General features: G+C 49.4%; 1 protein-coding gene across 1 annotated transcript in view; it reads right to left on the bottom strand.

Moving 5' to 3' along the window:
* Window positions 1–6,413: 6,413 nt before the first annotated feature.
* LOC119967030 overlaps window positions 6,414–21,137 on the bottom strand; it is a 30,299-nt gene continuing 15,575 nt past the window's right edge. Inside the window, exons 3-4 of the mRNA XM_038799032.1 lie at window positions 16,567–16,741; window positions 6,414–7,250 (exon numbers count right to left, since the gene is read on the bottom strand). Of these exons, the coding sequence (XP_038654960.1) occupies window positions 7,079–7,250; window positions 16,567–16,741 (347 nt within the window). The 3' untranslated portion in view covers window positions 6,414–7,078. The remainder of the gene's footprint in view (window positions 7,251–16,566; window positions 16,742–21,137) is intronic.

Below are 21,137 nucleotides of genomic sequence, written 5' to 3'. Positions count from 1 at the left end.
CCAAAGATAGGAGCTTCAGGGAAGTAGTTACCCAAAGACTGGAGATAGATGGGTAACTATAAGAGGGACTGGGAAGAAGCAGTCAGTGCAGGGACCACCTGCAGTCGTTCCCCTGAGTAACAAGTATACCGTTTTGGATACTTGTGGGGGGGGGGGGGGGGGGGGGGGGACTTACCAGGGGTAAGCCATGGGGTACGGGACTCTAGCACGGAGTCTGTCCCTGTTGCTCAGAAGGGAAGGGGGGAGAGGAGCAGAGCATGAGTAATTGGGCACTCAATAGTCAGGGGCACAGATAGGAGATTTTGTGGGAGCGAAAGAGACTCACGTTTGGTATGTTGCCTCCCAGGTGCAAGGGTAAGTGATGTCTCAGATCGTGTTTTCCGGGTCCTTAAGGGGGAGGGGGAGCAGCCCCAAGTCGTAGTCCACATTGGCACTAACGACATAGGTAGGAAAGGGGACAAGGATGTCAGGCAGGCCTTTAGGGAGCTAGGATGGAAGCTCAGAGTGAGAACAAACAGAGTTGTTATCTCTGGGTTGTTGCCCGTGCCACGTGATAGTGAGACGAGGAATAGGGAGAGAGAGCAATTAAACACGTGGCTACAGGGATGGTGCAGGCGGGAGGGATTCAGATTTCTGGATAACTGGGGCTCTTTCTGGGGAAGGTGGGACCTCTATAGACAGGATGGTCTACATCTGAACCTAAGGGGCACCAATATCTTGGGGGGGAGATTTGTTAGTGCTCTTTGGGGGGGTTTAAACTAATTCAGCAGGGGCATGGGAACCTGGATTGTAGTTTTGGGGTACGGGAGATTGAGAGTAGACAGGTCAGGAGCACAGATTTGACTTTGCAGGAGGGCACCAGTGTTCAGGTCGGTGGTTTGAAGTGTGTCTATTTCAATGCCAGGAGTATACGAAATAAGGTAGGGGAACTGGCAGCATGGGTTGGTACCTGGGACTTCGATGGACATGGATAGAGCAGGGACAGGAATGGTTGTTGCAGGTTCCGAGGTTTAGGTATTTTAGTAAGGTCAGAGAAGGGGGCAAAAGAGGGGGAGGTGTGGCGCTGCCAGTCAAGGACAGTATTACGGTGGCAGAAAGGATGCAAGATGGGGACTCTTCTTCCAAGGTAGTATGGGCTGAGGTTAGAAACAGGAAAGGAGAGGTCACACTGCTGGGAGTTTTCTATAGGCCACCTAATAGTTCTAGAGATGTAGAGGAAAGGATGGCGATGATGATTCTGGAAAAGAGCGAAAGTAACAGGGTAGTTGTTATGGGAGACTTTAACTTTCCTAATATTGACTGGAAAAGATATAGTTCGAGTACATTGGATGGGTCGTTCTTTGTACAATGTGTGCAGGAGGGTTTTCTGACACAATATGTTGACAGGCCAACAAGAGGTGAGGCCACTTTGGATTTGGTTTTGAGTAATGAACTAGGCCAGGTGTTAGATCTGGAGGTAGGTGAACACTTTGGAGACAGTGACCACAATTCGGTGACCTTTACATTAGTGATGGAAAGGGATAAGTATACCCCGCAGGGCAAGAGTTATAGCTGGGGGAAGGGCAATTATGATGCCATTAGACATGACTTAGGATGTGTAGGTTGGAGAAGTAGGCTGCAAGGGTTGGGCACACTGGATATGTGGAGCTTGTTCAAGGAACAGCTATTGCGTGTTCTTGATCAGTACGTACCAGTCAGACAGGGAGGAAAGGGTAGAGCGAGGGAACCGTGGTTTACCAAAGAAGTGGAATCTCTTGTTAAGAGGAAAAAGGAGGCCTATGTGAAGATGAGGCGTGAAGTTTCAGTTGGGGCGCTTGATAGTTTCAGGGAAGCGAGGAAGGATCTAAAGAGAGAGCTAAGACGAGCAAGGAGGGGACATGAGAAGTCTTTGGCAGGTAGGATCAAGGAAAACCCAAAAGCTTTCTATAGGTATGTCAGGAATAAAAGAATGACTAGGTTAAGAGTAGGGCCAGTCAAGGACAGTGGTGGGAAGTTGTGTGTGGAGGCTGAGGAGATAAGCGAGATACTAAATGAATACTTTTCGTCAGTATTCACTCAGGAAAAAGATAATATTGTGGAGGAGAATGCTGAGACCCAGCATAGAATAGATGGCATTGAGGTGCGTAGGGAAGAAATGTTGGCAATTCTGGACAAGGTGAAAATAGATAAGTCCCCGGGGCCTGATGGGATTTATCCTAGGATTCTCTGGGAAGCCAGGGAAGAGATTTCTGAGCCTTTGGCTTTGATTTTTAGGTCATCATTGGCTACAGGAATAGTGCCAGAGGACTGGAGGATAGCAAATGTGGTCCCTTTGTTCAAGAAGGGGAGTAGAAATAACCCCGGTAACTATAGGCCGGTGAGCCTAACGTCTGTGGTGGGTAAAGTCTTGGAGAGGATTATAAAAGATACGATTTATGATCATTTAGATAGGAATAATATGATTAGGGATAGTCAGCATGGTTTTGTGAAGGTTAGGTCATGCCTCACAAGCCTTATTGAGTTCTTTGAGAAGGTGACTGAACAGGTGGATCAGGGTAAAGCTGTTGATGTGGTGTATATGGATTTCAGTAAAGCGTTTTATAAGGTTCCCCACGGTCGGCTATTGCAGAAAATACGGAGGCTGGGGATTGAGGTTGATTTAGAGATATGGATCAGAAATTGGCTAGTTGAAAGAAGACAGAGAGTGGTGGTTGATGGGAAATGTTCAGAATGGAGTTCAGTTACGAGTGGCGTACCACAAGGATCTGTTCTGGGGCCGTTGCTGTTTGTCATTTTTATAAATGACCTAGAGGAGGGTGCAGAAGGATGGGTGAGTAAATTTGCAGATGACACTAACGTCGGTGGAGTTGTAGACAGTGCGGAAGGATGTTGCAGGTTACAGAGGGACATAGATAAGCTGCAGAGCTGGGCTGAGAGGTGGCAAATGGAGTTCAATGTGGAGAAGTGTGAGGTGATTCACTTTGGAAAGAATAACAGGAATGAGGAATATTTGGCTAATGGTAAAATTCTTGGTAGTGTGGATGAGCAGAGGGATCTCGGTGTCCATGTACATAGATCCCTGAAAGTTGCCACCCAGGTTGATAGGGTGGTGAAGAAGGCCTATGGTGTGATGGCCTTTATTGGTAGAGGGATTGAGTTCCGGAGCCATAAGGTCATGTTGCAGTTGTACAAAACTCTAGTACGGCCGCATTTGGAGTATTGCGTACAGTTCTGGTCGCCTCATTATAGGAAGGACGTGGAAGCTTTGGAACGGGTGCAGAGGAGTATGGAGAGAAAATCTTATGAGGAAAGGCTGATGGACTTGAGGTTGTTTTCGTTAGAGAGAAGAAGGTTAAGAGGTGACCTAATAGAGGCATACAAAATGATCAGAGGGTTAGACAGGGTGGACAGCGAGAGCCTTCTCCTGCGGATGGAGGTGGCTAGCACGAGGGGACATAGCCTTAAATTGAGGGGTAATAGATATAGGACAGAGGTCAGAGGTGGGTATTTTACGCAAAGAGTGGTGAGGCTGTGGAATGCCCTACCTGCAACAGTAGTGATCTCGCCAACATTGAGGGCATTTAAAAGTTTATTGGATAAGCATATTGATGATAAGGGCATAGTGTAGGTTAGATGGCCTTTAGTTTTTTCCATGTCGATGCAACATCGAGGGCCGAAGGGCCTGTACTGCGCTGTATCGTTCTATGTTCTATGTTCTACATTCACTCTGCCTTTTCCCCACTCTGTCTATGATTCCCAGAATGTGGACCGTTCAAATGTGGTGGAAATTTGAAAGTGATGAAAGGAGAATGAGAACCAGATTAAACAGGTCCAACCCAGATCCTCTCCTTCCCAACCAGATGGGGGAGATTTTCCAAACAGGGAAGAAATTCCTAAAACCAGGTGAATGACAGATCCATGAATTGTGTGTTGGCCTCTATCTATCCAGTGATATCCCATTGGCAGAGTTAGAAAGACTGTTCAGAGTGGAGTTTGACAGATTGAAGTGTCAGGCTGCACGGGGATGTGAGCTGTCACCTGACCAATATGGAGCTCACTCTCCAAGTGTTACATCTCTCAATAAATTACCCTCCATCTCTTCATTCTTACTCATTCTTTAATTTTACACCTCAATATTTTAACAGAATAATTTCACTGAAATGTGGAGAGTTTATCTAATATGAAACTAGTGATGTGATCACTGACCCAGATTTATATCTGAGGAAGAATCTAACACAAGACCAAATGTGTAAATGCATCACCCTCTTTATTTCACAGTGAGAATACATTCCCAGCAGTTTGAAAAACAAAAGACAAACAAAGACTAGACGACGATGGCTTATTTACTCCACAAGAGAAACCTGTGAATGGGTCACCTGTTAACAGGAGTCAGATCTGAATAGATCATTTTCTCAATCACAGATTCAGTCTATTGATATTCCCAATGTCAGCTCCCAGTGTGGGTTTGAGGAGATCTGAATCAAAACTTTATTCAATCTTCAGTCTCTGGATTCTAAGTTTAGATTCTTTCTCCAGTTTAAGGACCAGTTTTAAGCTGCTTCACACCTGATTCACAAAACTCCCACTTCACTTACCTGACCTGGGCCCATCTGTTTCCTGAACCTGGACTGGTCTGAGTGAGACCAAACTGGATTGAGAAACAACCTTTTCCATCATCCCCAACACAATGTCCAGTGTTTGATTATCAGGAATGACAGGAACAGGGAATACTTTACTCCCCACACAGGGAGTCCCCATTAGCAGGTTTCTCCAGTGAGTGTCGTGTTCTTCCTACAGTGTACAGTGTCTATTCCACAGTCTGTTATATGGACCGTTCCCATTATATTTCACAGCACAGGAGACAGAACTATTCAAACATTGAAGGAAATTCTTCCAGATGATGTGATGAAATCTCAGTATTTTACATACGGTGAGCACACTGTCTCTTTACAGTTTAAATATTCCCTTGTAATTAAATAATTCCACCTGGAACTAACTCCGAGTGAGAGAGCCCAGGAACAATCCCACATCTGAACACCTCATGATTTCATATTTAACAGTTTCAATATTCTGTGCTCTGTAACAAGTCCCAATTTCAATTAACTCTTTTCACATCAACTTTAAACAGTCTGGTCAGTGTGATGGATCAATATGAACATATTACATCGCTGTGTAAAGATAGAAAATTCTGGAACTGTATCTGTCACTCGGACCATCTCAGTCTCAGTCTGTTCACAATTCATTTAAAGCAAGATTACAGAAAAAGCAAATTACTGCAGTGATTAATCCCAGTCGAGGGCCCACCACCCTGTACAATTGAGTTTTGCCCTGTATCTGTGCAGTGTTGAGACAGACGAATATCATCAATGCTGCCTCACTGGGGTGGTTGGTCAGCAATGTACTTGAGACATTGCAAAATAATTTGGAATTGACGGGGTACCTGATTCTAAACAATATTAAAGGAACAAACAGTAGGGGCTGGTTTAGCACAGGGCTAAATAACGGGCTTTTAAAGCAGACCAAGGCAGGCCAGCAGCACAGTTTCAATTCCCGTACCAGCCTCCCCGAACAGGTGCTGGAATGTGGTGACTAGGGACTTGTCACAATAACTTCATTTGAAGCCTACTTGTGACAATAAGTGACTTTCATTTTATTTTTCATTTCGATAGCAGCCGGGATTCCTCTGTCTGGGATTGCCAGATCTTCCAGGCTTGAGGCTCAGTCTGGTTAATGTGGTTGGAAACCATGTGATTTCTCCATATTTGGTTGGTTAAGTGACTGGGTAAGATCATGGAGGCTGCAATATTATGTATTGTTGCGAGAAAAAGGATAAAAGTTGAATAATTTGCACTGGAAAATGTTGTTATTCGGAAGGGCCAGAATGTCATTCCACATGAACGATAGAAAGGTAAATGTGCAGATACAACAAGCTCGTCTCACCTATTTGATCCTTGAATACCTGCCATTGCCTGTCTGCTGTCCTACCTTTCAGTAATGTTTCCATCATGGTCAGCTCGTGCCTCATACCATCATAGTTACCTTTACTGAGGTTCAGGACCCTGCTCACAGAATCAACTACCTCACTATTCACCTTGATAAAGAAATCTACCTTATTATGGTCACTCATCCCCAGGGGGTCTCTCAATTAGATTGCCAACTAATCCTTTCCATTGCACAACACCCAGTCCAAGATGGCCTGGGGTTGACCTTGTTGATGACCAAGATGACCTTGTTAGTTCCTCAACATATTAGTCCAGAAAGCCATCCTCTACATTCCAGAAATTCCTCCTCTATTGTACTGTGACTAATTTGAGTCACCCAATCGATATGCAGATTAAAGTCACCCATAATCACAGATGTTCCTTTATCACATATGTCTCTGATTTCCTGTCTAATGCTAGTCCCAACATCACCACTGCAGTTTGGTGGTCTGTATATCCCCTATGAATGTTTTTTGCCCCTTGATGTTTCTTAACTCGACCCAAACAGATTCCACATCATCTGTACTAATATATTTCCTCAGTATTGTTTCAATATCGCCTTTAATGAACAAGGCAACTCCACCACCTTTTCCTTTCTGTCTGTCCTTCCCAAAAACTGTATAGCCCTCAATGTTTCGATGTTTTAATTCCCACCCTTGGTCATCTTGGAGCCATGTCTCCGTAATCCCAATTATATCATATCCCTCTACATCTATCTGCGCAAATAATTCATGCATTTTATTATGAATGAACAGACATTGCACTCACTCTGAGGTAAATATATCCTGTCATGCGTAAGGAGCGTAAATCTATGCTGAATATTCCAGATTAAACTCAATGTGTACTTTGTGGAAAATGAAAACAGTTTTAGAATAGAGGTCGGAATTCTCCGGCCATTCACTGGCTGCAGGCTTCTCTGGTCCCACTGGCAGGGTACCAGTGTTGTGGGCTGGCTTCAATGGGAATTCCCATTGACTCCGGTGGGAGCAGATAATCCCGCCTCCAGTGAATGGCGCTCCGCCTCCTGCTGCCGAAAAAACACTTGGCTAGAGGCCCGGAGAATCCCGCCCAGAGTTAAGCAACATCTCACTGTTCAGTGTCCACAAAGGGAACGAAACCTAGTTTTCAGGTTCATCAGTTCTTTCAAAAGCAATGAACATGAGCCCACGTGTGTTATACCAAGCCATACGAAATAATTCTCCAAAGTTTTGATCGTCTTCTTCCAAGTCATTCTGGAATTGAGCCACGCGATCTTCAATTTCGTCTTCATCAGCTTCCTCGTCAAAAGCCCTGGAACAGAATTAATAGAGGAATTTAATTTTTATTCTTCCTGACAAAACCAGTTTGGAAACCAAGTCAGTTGTCAGGACAACATGAACAGGAATTGACCATTCAGCCCATTGAGCCGCCTCCACCATTCAGTTAATCCACAGCTGTAGTGACAACATAGAGAATCTCACCAAATGGACAGACAAGTGACAGATAGAGTTTAATACAGAGAAATGTGAGGTGATGCATTTTAGAAGGAGGTAAAAGGGAGAGTCAATACAGACTTTATGTCCCAATTCTACAGAGTGTACCGGGCCAGGGGACCTCAGGATGTATTGCTCTTTGAAGATGGCAGCAGATATTGAGAAAGTTGTCGATAAAGCACATAGGCACCTGGTTTCCCTGTCATATAGGTTGTGATGATATGAAGACACCAATCTCTTATATGGGTGGCATTGTCCATGGGTGGTGGGGGTGGGTGGGCCTGAAGCTCACTTAGAGATCAGGGTACCCTTTCAAAATGGCGCCACAATCTCTGAGGAGCCGGTCTCGCCGGCATGTTCAGCTCCCCATTGATGAAAACATGTCGAAGTGTGGGCTAAACTTCCCAAGGCCCGAAAAAATGACCATAAGATATCGGAGAAAAATTAGGCTATTCGGCCCATCAGGTCTGGTCCACGATTCGATCATGGCTGATTCGTTCTTCATTTCCATTCTCTCTGCCTTCTCCCCTAACCCTTGACCCCCTTATTGATCCATAAATTCCCTTATTAATCGAGAACCCCTGATTTGTGCTTCAAGTGCTGTAACCTACAGGGCTGGAAGGTGGAATTAGCAGAATCATTTTTTTCTAGAACATAAGAACTAGGAGCAGAAATAGGCAATTTAACCTCTCCAGCCTGCTCCACCGTTCAATATAATCATGGCTGATTTCATCATGGCCTCAACTCTCCCATTCTCACTGACCCTGAAACCTATTATGACTCTTTGGGAGAAGAAGTTTCTCCTCATCTGTTTTTGGCTGCCGCTTGTCCTGAGACTGTGACCTCTTGTTCTAGAATGCTCCACAAGACGCAGCATCCGCTACATGACCACTTTATCCATACCTTTCATCATTTTATTAAAGTCACAATAGTCCTTTTGAGGGGGAGAGCTGCCTGGTGGTGATTTAACCTGAGGGTCACCACACCTCAGGAGGGGTGGGCAAGGGTGGGGTCTTCATCAATAATCTCAGCCAGTAGGGGCTTTGAACCCCCACTGCTGGCCTTGCTCTGCATCACGAACCAGCTGTCCCGCCAAGTGAGCTGAACTGGTTCCCATATCATTTTATTTACCTTAATTTTATCCCCTTCATTCTTCTAAACGTATAGACCTAATCTGCTCAATCTGTCTTCATAAAACAGACCCCTCGGGATTCTCTGTCCAGCGTTCAGTGACACCGGGATCATGAATCACAATCGGGCGGAGAATCGTGTGTCAGCTGTAATCGAGGCCGGCGCGGAGAAATTACCAACGGCGCGATTCACTTGTGGTATTTCAAATGGGGAAACAATCACCATGGCTGCTGAGGGAGGTAGAGTTGGTAAGATATGTTCCCAAAGGCACAGCCGTGGGCTGCCAGTCCTGTCGCTGGCCGGGAACAGTCACGAGGCAGGGGGTGCAGCAGGGGATGGTGCATGGGGTCCTGCAGCGCATCCCACCGATCGCCCACTGCGGCTCTTAGTTGCACAGAGCACCACTGGTCGTACGAGTGTGTGTCCCGTAAGGCTGCCCCCCTGAGGAACCCACTGACCCCAACAGCCCCCACACACAACCTGGCGCCACACTGCTGCTGGGGCACCACGTGGTCCACCGAAGGGGTAAGCCCACAGTAGATCCCACAGAGGGGCACAGGACAAGGGTTGCAGAGCGTACTGTTGACTTCGGTAGTGGAGCAACCGGTACCCCTACTGGTAGGGATGGGGGTGGAGGGGTCAGAGGCCCCCCCCCCCTTCCCCGGTGCCAGGGGCCTGGGGAGCAAGGGGTGTGGTGCAGATGGGGGCATGCAGACAGGCAGCAATGCAGACTGGGGCCACCGTGTAGCCCGTTGGACCTGGAGGGGCTCAGGTGTACCATTCTAACATGTCCGCTTTTCACCCCCAGCAGAGAATGGATTTTGGTTTCCAACCGGGAATGGCTGGAATCTGCCTGGCTGACGCAGCCCTGACGGATACACTGCGGCTGTACAAGCTGGAGCTGCTCCGGGAATACCCTGCCGAACAGGAGTCTGCCCCAGAGGAGGAGGAGCCAGCGGGTGGGAACGGAGAGCCGGCCATCCAGCAGGCGGAGGTGGAGGTGGGAAGGACACCTGCTCCTTAAGGCCATCAAGGTGACGGTCACCTTGAACTTCTATGTAACGGAGTCTTTCCATGTTCCGAGAGGGGAGCTGTCGGGGATATCCCAGACATTTGTGCAAAGGTGCATCCGTGCCGTTACAGAGGCCCTGCATACCCAGGCACCGCAAGACATCAATCTCAATATGGACCAAGCCCACCAGGATGCCAGGCAGCGGGATTCGCAGCCATCGCTGAGATGCCGCAGGTCCAGGCGATGATCGACGAGACACGTCCCCGCATGACGGGTTGGCCTTCATAAACCGAAAGGGGTACCACTCCATGAACATGCAGCTGACCACCAGCTGCACATCTCCACTAATAGCCAGACAGCAAGCTCAACGCCTTCATCCTGGCACACTTGGATGTTTCCTGACACATTTGAGGCACTCCCTTGGGTGAGGGGTTGGCTCCTGGGCAACAGGAGTTATCCACTGCGGCCGTGGCTGATGAGGCCTATCTGGAAGTCACAGGCCGAAGCAGAGACCCGCTACAATGATGCCCAGGCAGTGACCAGGGGCATGATCGAGCAATGCTTCGGAACACTGAAGGTGCGATTCAGGTGCCTAGACCACTCTGTTGGGGCCTTCCAGTATAACACTAGGGGAGTCTCCCACATTGTGGTGGCCTGCTGCATCCTCCACAATATCGCGCAGCAGAGGGACGAATTGCTGGAGGAGGAGGAAGTATGCCAGACCTCGTCCAACAAGGAGTAGGCAGAGGAGGGCTAGGAAAGCAGGGCATGAGGCCAGGGCAGCCACTGGCGGCCGCACAATTTTGCACCTGGGCCACCACGCACGGGACACTAACTGCCACCAGTTCACCACACACCTCTCCCCCATGTCCAATTGCCCCATCCCCCTGTGCACCCTCTCTGCACCACCCCTCCGGCACCTGAAACCCCCTTGGTGCTTCCTACCTGCTGCACGACAGGGTGCGGGTCCTGGGCTGGTAGTATCAGCGGGTTTGGTGCATGGGATGAAGGATAATGATGACCCGCTCCGTGATGAGCCTTGGTGTTCCGCATTGCTGGATGCAGTCTGACTCCTGCCCTCAGCAGCACTCTCCACCATCCGCTCGGGTGATCCCTGCATGCTTGCTGGCCAGTCCATCTCATGATCCCATGGAAGCAGGGACGGGGTCGTTTAGGGTGGGGGACCGGGTAATGGGGTGGTGGCTGGCCTAGGGGGCCCATGTCCACCTCCAATGCCTGTGCCCCAAACCAGTGGGATCCGCCCCCCCCACACCACCAATCGGCATACCCTTTGATCCCAGCCCTATCCATCCCTTACACCCTTCAGACAGAACACCAAGGCGGTTTGGAACGTTGATGAATAGTTGTTTATTGTGCTATTTACAGATATTGTGCTCTCGCCCCTATCGCTAACCTATGTGCTTCATCTGTGCCAACTTAAATGATGTGTACCTTTCTGGACTTACAGGCCCTAATGCGCTGTCTAGGCAGTTCCCGAGGTAGTACATCAGAAGTGGAGGCAGCCTGCTGTGGTTCCCGTCCTGTGACTTGGGTCCCCTTTGACAGCCATCATCTGGAGCGACCTGGCCTGGATGGACCCGGCTATGTTCCGGGTGTCACGGAAGGCGTGGTGCTACCCTGCTCTGCCCACTGCCCATCGAATGCTCCAGCGACAGGTTGGGGGGGGGGGGGGGATACGGAGGTGCTGCAGTGTTCTGGCCCCTCCCTTATGGGAGTCACTGACACCTTTCCAATCACTACCTCCTCCCTCGGGGTGCCTGATGGCCCTACTCCTTGGGACGGGGGGGGCGGCCGGAGCATGCTCCGGGGGTTCCACCGTCATCTGTGACTGCCAGTCCTGGAGGCTCGCTTTCGCATCAAACAGCGTCTCTATGTTCACGGCCATGGAGCACAGGGAGTTTGCCACGTTCCTCTGAGACCATGCAGCCATGTCCTGTTGTGACTGGGCCACGCTCTGGAGCGTCGAGGTGGCCCTGGTACATGGCTGCCTGTGACATGGCTTCCCCATCCTGAGCCTCGGCAACCACCCACACAGAGTGACCCAGGTCTTGGAGATTGTGACATACGGTCGATACCGTCGCATCCAAGGCCTCCATCGAGGTGCCAACCATGTCGTGTTGGCCTGAGTAACACGTATAGTCAACATCACCTCCTGCCTCTGCAGGCGGTTGGACTCCTCCAACTGTACCTGGAGGTGCTGGATGGTTTTTGACACTCCTGCAATTAGTCCCTGGCTCTGCGCCTGTGCCTCCAACATTGATAAGACCCCTGTTTCCAGAAGCCCGAGACCCATCTGGAAAGAAGCTAGTCCTTGGGGTCGGGCCATGCTCTGACTGTCCACCCCTTGCGGGTTCCCTTCTCCATCTCATGTGCCCCAGCATTTGTGTGGTGCACACCAGATAGTGCCCCAGGAGCCTCTTCACTAAAATGTCCCTCTGGGGTGGTGGAGGGTGCCGGTGACAGCACTGATATGAAGTCATTGTCGTCCCCGGACTGGTCATCCGGCGTGTCACTGGGCTGTGCCTGGGGGCTGGCATTACTAGCAGGTCCCACCTCATTGCCAGATTTGTCTTGGGGTTGCGGGGCATGCCTGATGGCCCTGCCTCATTGCTGGGTGATCCTGCTAGACAAAAGACAAGGCGCATGGTTAGGTTGTGTGTTGGGGTGGTGGTGGTGGTGGGTGGGGGTGCCACATGTGCCTTAGAGCCAGCGCAATCCATCGGGGCTGACTTACTTCCCCAATGCCGACCTCTGCCTTGGCGACTGCCCGCTCTCCGGGTCCACTGACCAGGTCCAACGCCCTCTGTGGTGAGGAGCTGCTGGTCTGGCAGGGCCCCTCTGGTTTTCTCTCGCTCCCTGCCGATGTGGGCAGCATCAGGTGTCTGTGGCTGGTTGCCTGTGTATGCAGGGCACCCGACCATGGCGGGTGGTGCTGGGTGGGGTGCACACTGAATTCCTCTGGATGCGATTCGATCACCCTCTAAGGGGAGGGGGAGTTCTCCGGGTGTGTGGGACCGGGACTGGTACCAGGGGCATGGTGGAGGTGGCTCGTCCTGGTTGGCCTCACCCAGAGCTGCCCATCAGTCCGCATGGTGGTGGCTGCATGGAGGAAGCTGGGGGAGGGGAGGGGTTATGCGTGTGGGGGTGGGTGTGTGGGATGGGGAACAGGAGGTCTCGCTTCTTCTCCATGGCATCCAACAATGTCAGGTGATTTTCTCTGGTGATTATTGTATTTATTTCCTCCGCAACTTGTGCCTCTTGATTATTTAGTAGTTTTGCAACACTATTCATGTGTTCTGCTGTGAAGACTGATGCAATGTATTGATCGAACCCCTCTGCCATTTCCTCGTTTGCAATTATTATTTTCCCAGTCCCATTGTCTAAGGTCCCCCTCTCCCTTTTATATATTTAAAGGGGGCGTGTCAAGGATCAGAGGGCACAATCGCAAAGTAAGAGGTGGTCCATTTAAGACAGAGATAATGAGGATTTTTCTCTCTTTGGGTGAAAATAGAACTCGGGGGCACAGTCTCAAAATAAGGGGAGCAGGTTTAGGACTCAGTTGAGGAGGAATTTCTTCACCCAAAGGGCTGTGAATCTGAGGAATTCCCTTCCCAGTGAAGTAGTTGAGGCCACTTCATTAATTGTTTTTAAGGCAAAGATAGATAGATTTTGAATAGTAAAGGAATTAAGGGATATGATGAGCAGGTGGGTAAGTGGGGCTGAGTCCACAAAAAGATCAGCCATGATCTTATTGAACGGCAGAGCAGGCTCTAGGGGTCAGGTGGCCTAACCCTGCTCTTAGTCCTGATGTTCTTCTGTTCTGTCCGAGGGGAGAATCTTTGGAATTCTTTACCTGGGGCTGTGGAGGCTGGGACATTAAGTATGTCCAAGGCTGAGGTAGGCAGATATTTAATCGGTAAGGCAATCAAAGATTATTTGGATAAGGTGGGGAAGTGGAGTTGAGGATTATCATCTCACATTTAATGGTGGAGCAGACTCGATAGGCTTAATGGTATGACAGTTTTTAAATGTTGTATTTAAACGTTGTGGAAGAGACATACGCTCAATGGTCTGTCCTTATGGACACACGGTATTGAGCTGCACAGTTCTGTCTGTTTGGCCGAAGAGGCTCCAGGGTCAGATTCACCAACTCTAGCTCCAAATATGCTCTTATGTTTGTGTGATTTTTCTGTGTAAAGATTGCCTGCAGAGTTTCCTGTGCTACAACTCCAACACATACTGCCCACACCCAGCCGATATCTCAGAAACTCCTTCTCCATCACCTTCTGTACTTTTCAAGGGAGAACTTCCATTTTTTCTGATTGTTCATGAAACCTGAATCCCTGATCAGGAATTCCCGGAGTGAACTGTTGTTCACAGGCATGACTGGCTGGAAATTCACAGGCCCCAAGTCCATGAATTTCTGCCAATGATTTAAACAGATTAAAAACCAGCCCATAATTTCTGCCACTTCAGCAATGTCTACCATCAAGACTACAGATGAGAAATAGCATCACAGTTCATTACAACAGGAGAATAATGTCCACATTGGGATTGTGCTGTGTAGTGACCCTCACTATTGGTGCGATACTGGGGATGGGCCTAGCTCTGTTACTCTTGTTACAGTAAATTAAACTGACATTCATCATCCAGACACAATGTCCCACCCCCGCACCGCACAGGTTATGGGTGGGTGGCGAGTAACATTGTAACTGTGCAAGGAAAGCAGAGGTAGTTTTAAGTGATCTATAGTTGCAGAGTTAAATATTAGGAATATGTTATAACTTTAAGAGGGTTTAATTAAGTGTTGGCGTGTCAGGAAGTGTAAACCAATGGTTAGATTCAGGCTAGACAGAAGTGCTTGTATCTGTAGGGACTGGTCAACTCAAACTCTTGTTTTGTGCTTCGAGAGGGTTGTGGCATGAAACATAAACAAGCTTAATAACCAGCGACACCAATAGCGTAGGAATGCTTTCTGAGTGTAGATTTTGCTGAATATAGCAGTTGGTTTTAGAAGAGAGGAAACATCTCTTCAGATTTGCTAGAAGAAAAGCTATATCATGATGTAATGGTTAAGAAAACAATTGCAAGGCAGCACGTTGGCGCAGTGGTTAGCAATGCTGCCTCACGGTGCCAAGGTCCCAGGTTCGATCCCGGCTCTGGGTCACTGTCCATGTGGAGTTTGCACATTCTCCCCGTGTTTGGGTGGATTTCGTCTCCACAACCCAAAAGTGTGCAGGTTAGGTGGATTGGCCACGCTAAATTGCCGCTTAATTGGAAAACTGAATTGGGTACTCTGAATTTATATTAAAAAAAGAAAACAATTGCAAGAAACTTAAAGATCAGCTCATTAAGGAAACTAGACTGTGTGGAGTTTGCACATTCTCCCCGTGTCTGCGTGGGTTTCGCCCCCACAACCCAAAAATGTGCAGAGTAGGTGGATTGGCCACGCTAAATTGCCCCTTAATTGGAAAAAATAATTGGATAATCTAAATTTATAAAAAAAAAATTAAGGAGACTAGAGAAATGGAGATAAGTTTCCAAGAGGTCTGAAGCTACATTAACAAAGAAAGAACCGCCTGTTGAACAAGATAATGTTCACGGACGTTAAAGTCAGAGCTGGGAAGCGAAGAGCTGATAAGGTTCGCTACATACAAACAACAATTCTGAAGCAATTGGAAGGTTTGTTGTCCTTCTTTCCAGTCTTGAAAATGATAGTATTCTGTTGAGGACTGTGTACCCGAGTTTGTGTAGCATTTTGGAAGCATGTTGCAATTCAAGATAAAGAAGTTTGAAAGGAGAGGTGGAAAACCTGGTTCTGGATTCCTTATTAAAAGTGAAGTGGAAGCTTTGTTTGACAGGATAGTTGGAAAATCTGGAGTATATTTTTAATACAAACAGCTGATGGAAAGCGTTGCGTGAAAAAATGTTTTAAAGCATTTTTTTTGGGAGTGGAGTTAGGAAACCCTCATGTGACAACCATTGGGGGGATTGTGAGAGAAATTCACGGAAGATCAGTTGATCGACATCGGCCATTTGGTTTCGGAGTGGAGTAAAATTTTTGAAAACTGTATATACATTTATGAACCTCAGGGGGAGTAAAGGAGCATTGAATTATAATCAACTTTCCATGTTTAATAAATATTTTCCTTCATATTATTAAAAACTAATGAGCAATCCAGTGACTGTTCCTGCACGTTTTCTAAAAAACGTAAATGTTACAATCAGAAGGAGACCATTCGGCCCATCGAGTCTGCACGGCCCTTGGAAAGAGCACCCTACACAAGCCCATGCATCCACCCTATCCCCGTAACCCAGTAACCCCACTTAACCTTTTTGGGCATTAAGGGCATTTTTAGCATGGCCAATCCACCTAACCTGCACATCTTTGGACTGTGGGAGGAAACCGGAGCACCCGGAGGAAACCCACGCAGACACGGGGAGAACGTGCAGACTCTGCACAGACAGTAACCCAAGCCGGGAATCGAACCTGGGACTCTGGAGCTGTGAAGTGACTGTGCGAATCACTGTGCTCCCGTGCTGCCCAAATTCCAGCCTTGGGTGACGGACTTTGTGACATTTGCACTTTCTCCCCATGTCTGCGTGGGTTTACTCCGGGTGCCATCCGCAGTCCAATGATGTGCATTTATGTGGATTGGCCATGCTAAATTGCCCCTCAGTACTCAAATAAGTTAGGTGGGGTTATGGGTTATGAGGATAGGGTGGAGGTGTGGGATTAAGTACGGTGCTCTTTCCCAGGGCCGGTGCAGACTGAATGGGCCAAATGGCCTCCTTCTGCACTGACGACCTATGATCTTCTATGATGTTGGCTCAAGAGCTGATACGTTGAAGGGTCATTTGGACTCAAACCATTGATTGCTTCTTTCCACAAATGCTGCCAGACCTGGTGAGTTTATCCAGCTTTTCCTGTTTTTATTTTGATATCAAATATATCAGCAACTAAACTCACCTGACATAGAGCCACGTATCAGATGTGCTTCCTAGTTGAAGTTCTTCATCTGTTGGTTCCGGTGCCTCAGAGAGTTCAGGAACGAGCAGAAGAAATATGACAAATGTCTCTTGTATTGCGCCGTTTTCCAAAGAACCAAGAACTCCCCAAGGTGCAGAGATAGGAACAATTGTACCTGTGGATAAAGAAACACAGCAGTTCCAGGTAAGGGGACTGGGTGACTTTGCTGAGATGTGGAAAACACTGATGTGGATACATTGAATTATAGACACACAGAATGATGCTTTTCCTGTGCCTTTTGCTGGAGTTATCCAATTAATCACACTGACCTCTTTCCCCACTGACCCACTTAAATGTTCCCCGTTAGTTCAACATTTACCTCTTGAATGACGGGATTGAATTTTCTTCCATCACCATTTCAGAAAGAGCATTCCAGATCACAATGATTCATTGTTTAAATGAAAGTTTCCTCTGTTCTTTTGCCAATCATATTAATTCTATGTCCTCCGGTTATTAACTCCTCTGCACTGGAAACAATTTCGCCACATTTACTCTGTCAAAACCCTTCTAGGTTTGAAAATCTCTCAAATCTCCTGGTAACTTTATCTGCTCAAAGGAAATTCCCTCCAACTTCCCCAGTCTCTCCAAGTAGCTGAGGCCCATCAACACTCACATAATTCTCACAAATCTCTTGTGCAACCTCTCCAAGGCCCTGGGCTCCGTCTGGTCCCGGCGCCTTCCCCGCCTGCATGGAGCAAATGCTGTCCATGATCTCTCCCAGTGCTGTGGTACTTCCAGGCCCCGTTTTCTACCGTCCCCCACGACTGATATGTCCAGTCCATCAAGGAACCATTTCATTCAGGACTTCCCCATTGGAGGCCCTGAGGTGTACGAGCCCAGGATTAAACACAATACTCCAGCTGAGGCATAACCAGTGTTGCATGAACGTTCAACAGAATTTTTTCACTTTTCTCTTCTATTCTTCTAATAACACCAAGGATTCTGTACATTGTGACAAATCATGGAAGCTGGTTGTCCCTGGTGACCGCGTCTGCAGGAGTTGTGTCCAACTGCAGCTACTGGTGAACCGCATTTCAGAGCTGGAGCTGAGGGTGGATTCTCTGTGGAGCATCTGCGACACTGAGCAAGTCGTGGATAGTACGTTCAGTGAGGTGGTCACACCGCAGGTGAGGATTGAACAGGCAGAAAGGGCCACCAGGCAGAGTACAGGAAGGCAGGTGGTGCAGGAGTCCCCTGTGGCCATCTCTCTTTCTAACAACATACTCTTTTAGATAATGTTGGGTGAGATGACTGTATAGGGAAAAGCTGTGGCAGCCAACTCCATGGCACCATGGGTACACAGTAGGGGAGGAGGAATAACGTCAGGGCTACAGTGGTAGGGAGATTCAATTGTAGTGGCAGCACAGTAGCACTGGTGCATCACAGCTCCAGGGTCCCGGGTTCGATTCCAGGCTTGGGTCACTGTCTGTGTGGAGTCTACACGTTCTCCTCATATCTGTGTGGGTTTCCTCCGGATACTCCAGTTTCCTCCTACAGTCCAAAGATGTGCAGTTTAGATGGACTGGCCATGATAAATTGCCCTTAAATATCCAAAAAAGGTTAGTTGAGGTTACTGGGTTACGGGGATAGGGTGGAGGCATGGGCTTAACTAGGGTGCTCTCTCCAAGGGCTGGTGCAGACTCGATGGGCCGAATGGCCTCCTGCACTGTAAATTCTGTAATGGGATCAGGCAGGTGTTTCTGTAGCTACAAAAGTGACTCCAGAATAGAATGTTGCCTCCCTGGTGTCGAACATCACTGAACGACTGCAGGGCATACTGAAGGGGGAGGACAAACAGGCAGATATGAAGTACACATTGTTACTAACGACATAGGCAGAAGTCCTGCAAGCAGAGACTTCCGGTTGCGGTTAAGCCTAGGGCGGCAGCTCCCGCCGATAATGGACTTTTGGGCCCTTTTACGGAGCTCCAGCGGTACTTTGACGATGATTCCCGGTGTGGGAAGGAAGCAGTGAGGGTCTCCCAGCGCTGTATGGAGTGGACCAGGAGCGGGGCGATCAAAAAAGCGGCTTTGGAGAAGAGAGGAGAATGGGCGTGAAAAAGCAAGATGGCGGCTAACGGGGACTGCGTGGGCCCAGTGGTCACGGGAGCAGCAGGAGTTTCTCAGAAGCTGCTTCGCCAAGTTAAAGGCAGAGATGCTGGCCCCTATGAAGTCGTCGATTGAAAGGTTGGTGGAGACCCAGAAGATGCAGGGGATGGCGATTAAGGAGGTGCAGCAGAAGGCCTCTGATAACGAGGATGAGATTTTGGGCCTGGTGGTTAGAGTGGAGGCGCATGAGGTGCTGCACAAAAAATGGCAGGAGAGGCTGGAAGACCTAGAGAATAGGTCAAGGAGGCAGAACCTGCGGATTCTGGGTCTCCCTGAAGGTGTGGAGGGGTCGGATGCTGGGGCGTATGTGACCACGATGCTGGGTACGCTGATGGGCGCGGGGGCTTTCCAGCGGCCCCTGGAGCTGGATGGGGCGCACAGAGTCCTGGCAAGAAAACCTAGGGTGAACGAGCCGCCGAGAGCTATTGTGGTAAGATTCCACCGCTTCACCGACAAGGAGTGGGTCCTGCGATGGCCGAAGAAGGAGCGGAGCAGCAGGTGGGAGAACACCGAGATCCATATCTTTCAGGACTGGGGTGTAGAGCTGGCCAAGAAGCTTGCGAGATTCAACCGGGCCTTGGCCGTCCTCCACAGAAAGGGGGTGAAGTTCGGGCTGTTACAACCAGCAAGGCTGTGGGTTACATATGAGGACCGGCACCACTATTTCGATATGCCGGACGAGGCGTGGACTTTTATCAAGAATGAGAAGCTGGACTCAAGTTAATGGACTGCAGTATGTTGTGGGGGATGCTGGTGGAGTGGTGGGGGCTGTGGGGGGAGGGGGCGGTGTTATGTTGGGGTTTTCCCTGTGTTTTCTTGTGTTTTGTTGGCCCTTTGTCCTAGGCCCTCAAGGCTTTGTGCGCTGTCGCAGTTGGGAAGAGCTGCATCACAGGGGGTGGGGTCGGCCCAGACAGGGAGAGCGCTTTACCCACCAAATGGTGGGGGTGGCACCTGAAGCTGGGGGTTTGAGTGCAGTACTTTGTTTTGTTTTTCCTTCTCTGTTCACACGGGGTGCGGGGGGGGGGTCTCTCTTTACCCCACTTAGGTGGGGGGGGGGGGTTGGGGACTCGTAGGGGGTGCCAACAGTGGAATTGGAGGGTGAGGCGGAAGCGGCCGGGGTCAGCATGAGTCAGCTGACTTACGGCAGTGCAATGGGGGGGGGGGGGGGGGGGGGTTAAGCAGATGCTTGACTGGGCGGGGGGGGGGTTAAGGGAGGATGGGGGGCTGGGATGCTGCTTTGCTGACTGAAGGAGAATCGATGTTAAAGGGGAGAGTCAGGACGGGGAGCCTCCGTCTGGGGGGCTGGAGTGTGCGGGAGGCGCGGGCACGTGGCTGGCCTAAAAATGGAGATGGCTAGTCGGCAGCGGGGGAGGTGAGTAGCCCCCGACCAGGCGGATCATGTGGAACGTGAGAGGCCTGAATGGGCCGGTCAAGAGGGCCTGTGTGTTTTCGCACTTAAGGGGGCTAAAGGCAGACGTAGCCATGCTACAGAAATGCATCTGAAGATCGCGGATCAAACCAGGCTGAGGCTGAGGAAGGGATGGGTGGGGCAGGGCTCGATGCAAAGGCCGGGGGGGGTTGCAATTTTGGTGAACAAGCAGGTGGCATTTGAGGCGGTGAGTATGGTGGCAGATAAAGGGAGTAGATATATTATGGTGAGTGGTAGGTTGCAGGGGGCCCGGGTGGTGCTAGTGAATGTGTATGCTCTGAACTGGGATGATGCAGGGTTCATGAAGCTGATGTTGAGTAGGATGCCGGATTTGGAGTCATGCAGTTTGGTAACTTGGGGGGGGGGGGGACTTTACCACGGTCCTGGACCCGGCACTGGACCGGTCCAGGTCGAGGTCGGGTAAGAGGCCGGCAGCGGCCACGGTCTTGAGGGTGTGCATGGACCAGATGGGGGGAGTGGACCCATGAAGGTTTGCCAGGCCAAGGGCGAAGAAGTTTTCCTTCTTCTCCCATGTGCACAAGGGGTAGACGCGGATTGATTTTTGTTTTCGTGGTAAGTAGGGTGCTAATCCCAAGAGTGGATGGGGAGGAGTATTCGGCCATTGCGATCTCGGACCATGCCCCCCACTGGGTGGAGTTGGGGCTGGGGGAGGAGAGAGGCCAACGCCCTCTGTGGAGAATGGACATGGGACTATTGGCGGACCAGGAGGTCTGTGGGCGGGTTCAGAGGCGTATTCAGAGGGAACAATGATACTGGGGAGGTTTCAGTGAGTGTGGTCTGGGAGGCGCTGAAGGCAGTTATCACAGGGGAGCTAATTTCAGTCAGGGCCCACAGAGAGAAGCGGGATAAGATGGAGAGGGAGAGGTATGTGGAGGAGATACTTAGGGTGGACAGGAGGTATGCGGAATCCCCCGAGGAGGGGTTGTTAAAGGAGCGCCGGAGTCTGCAGGCGG

Source organism: Scyliorhinus canicula, chromosome 6 (assembly GCF_902713615.1).
Source record: "Scyliorhinus canicula chromosome 6, sScyCan1.1, whole genome shotgun sequence".
NCBI classification, from domain to species: Eukaryota; Metazoa; Chordata; class Chondrichthyes; order Carcharhiniformes; family Scyliorhinidae; genus Scyliorhinus; species Scyliorhinus canicula.
The sequence above is the reverse complement of the archived record's forward strand: the minus strand, read 5'-3'. Positions and strand labels throughout refer to the sequence as shown.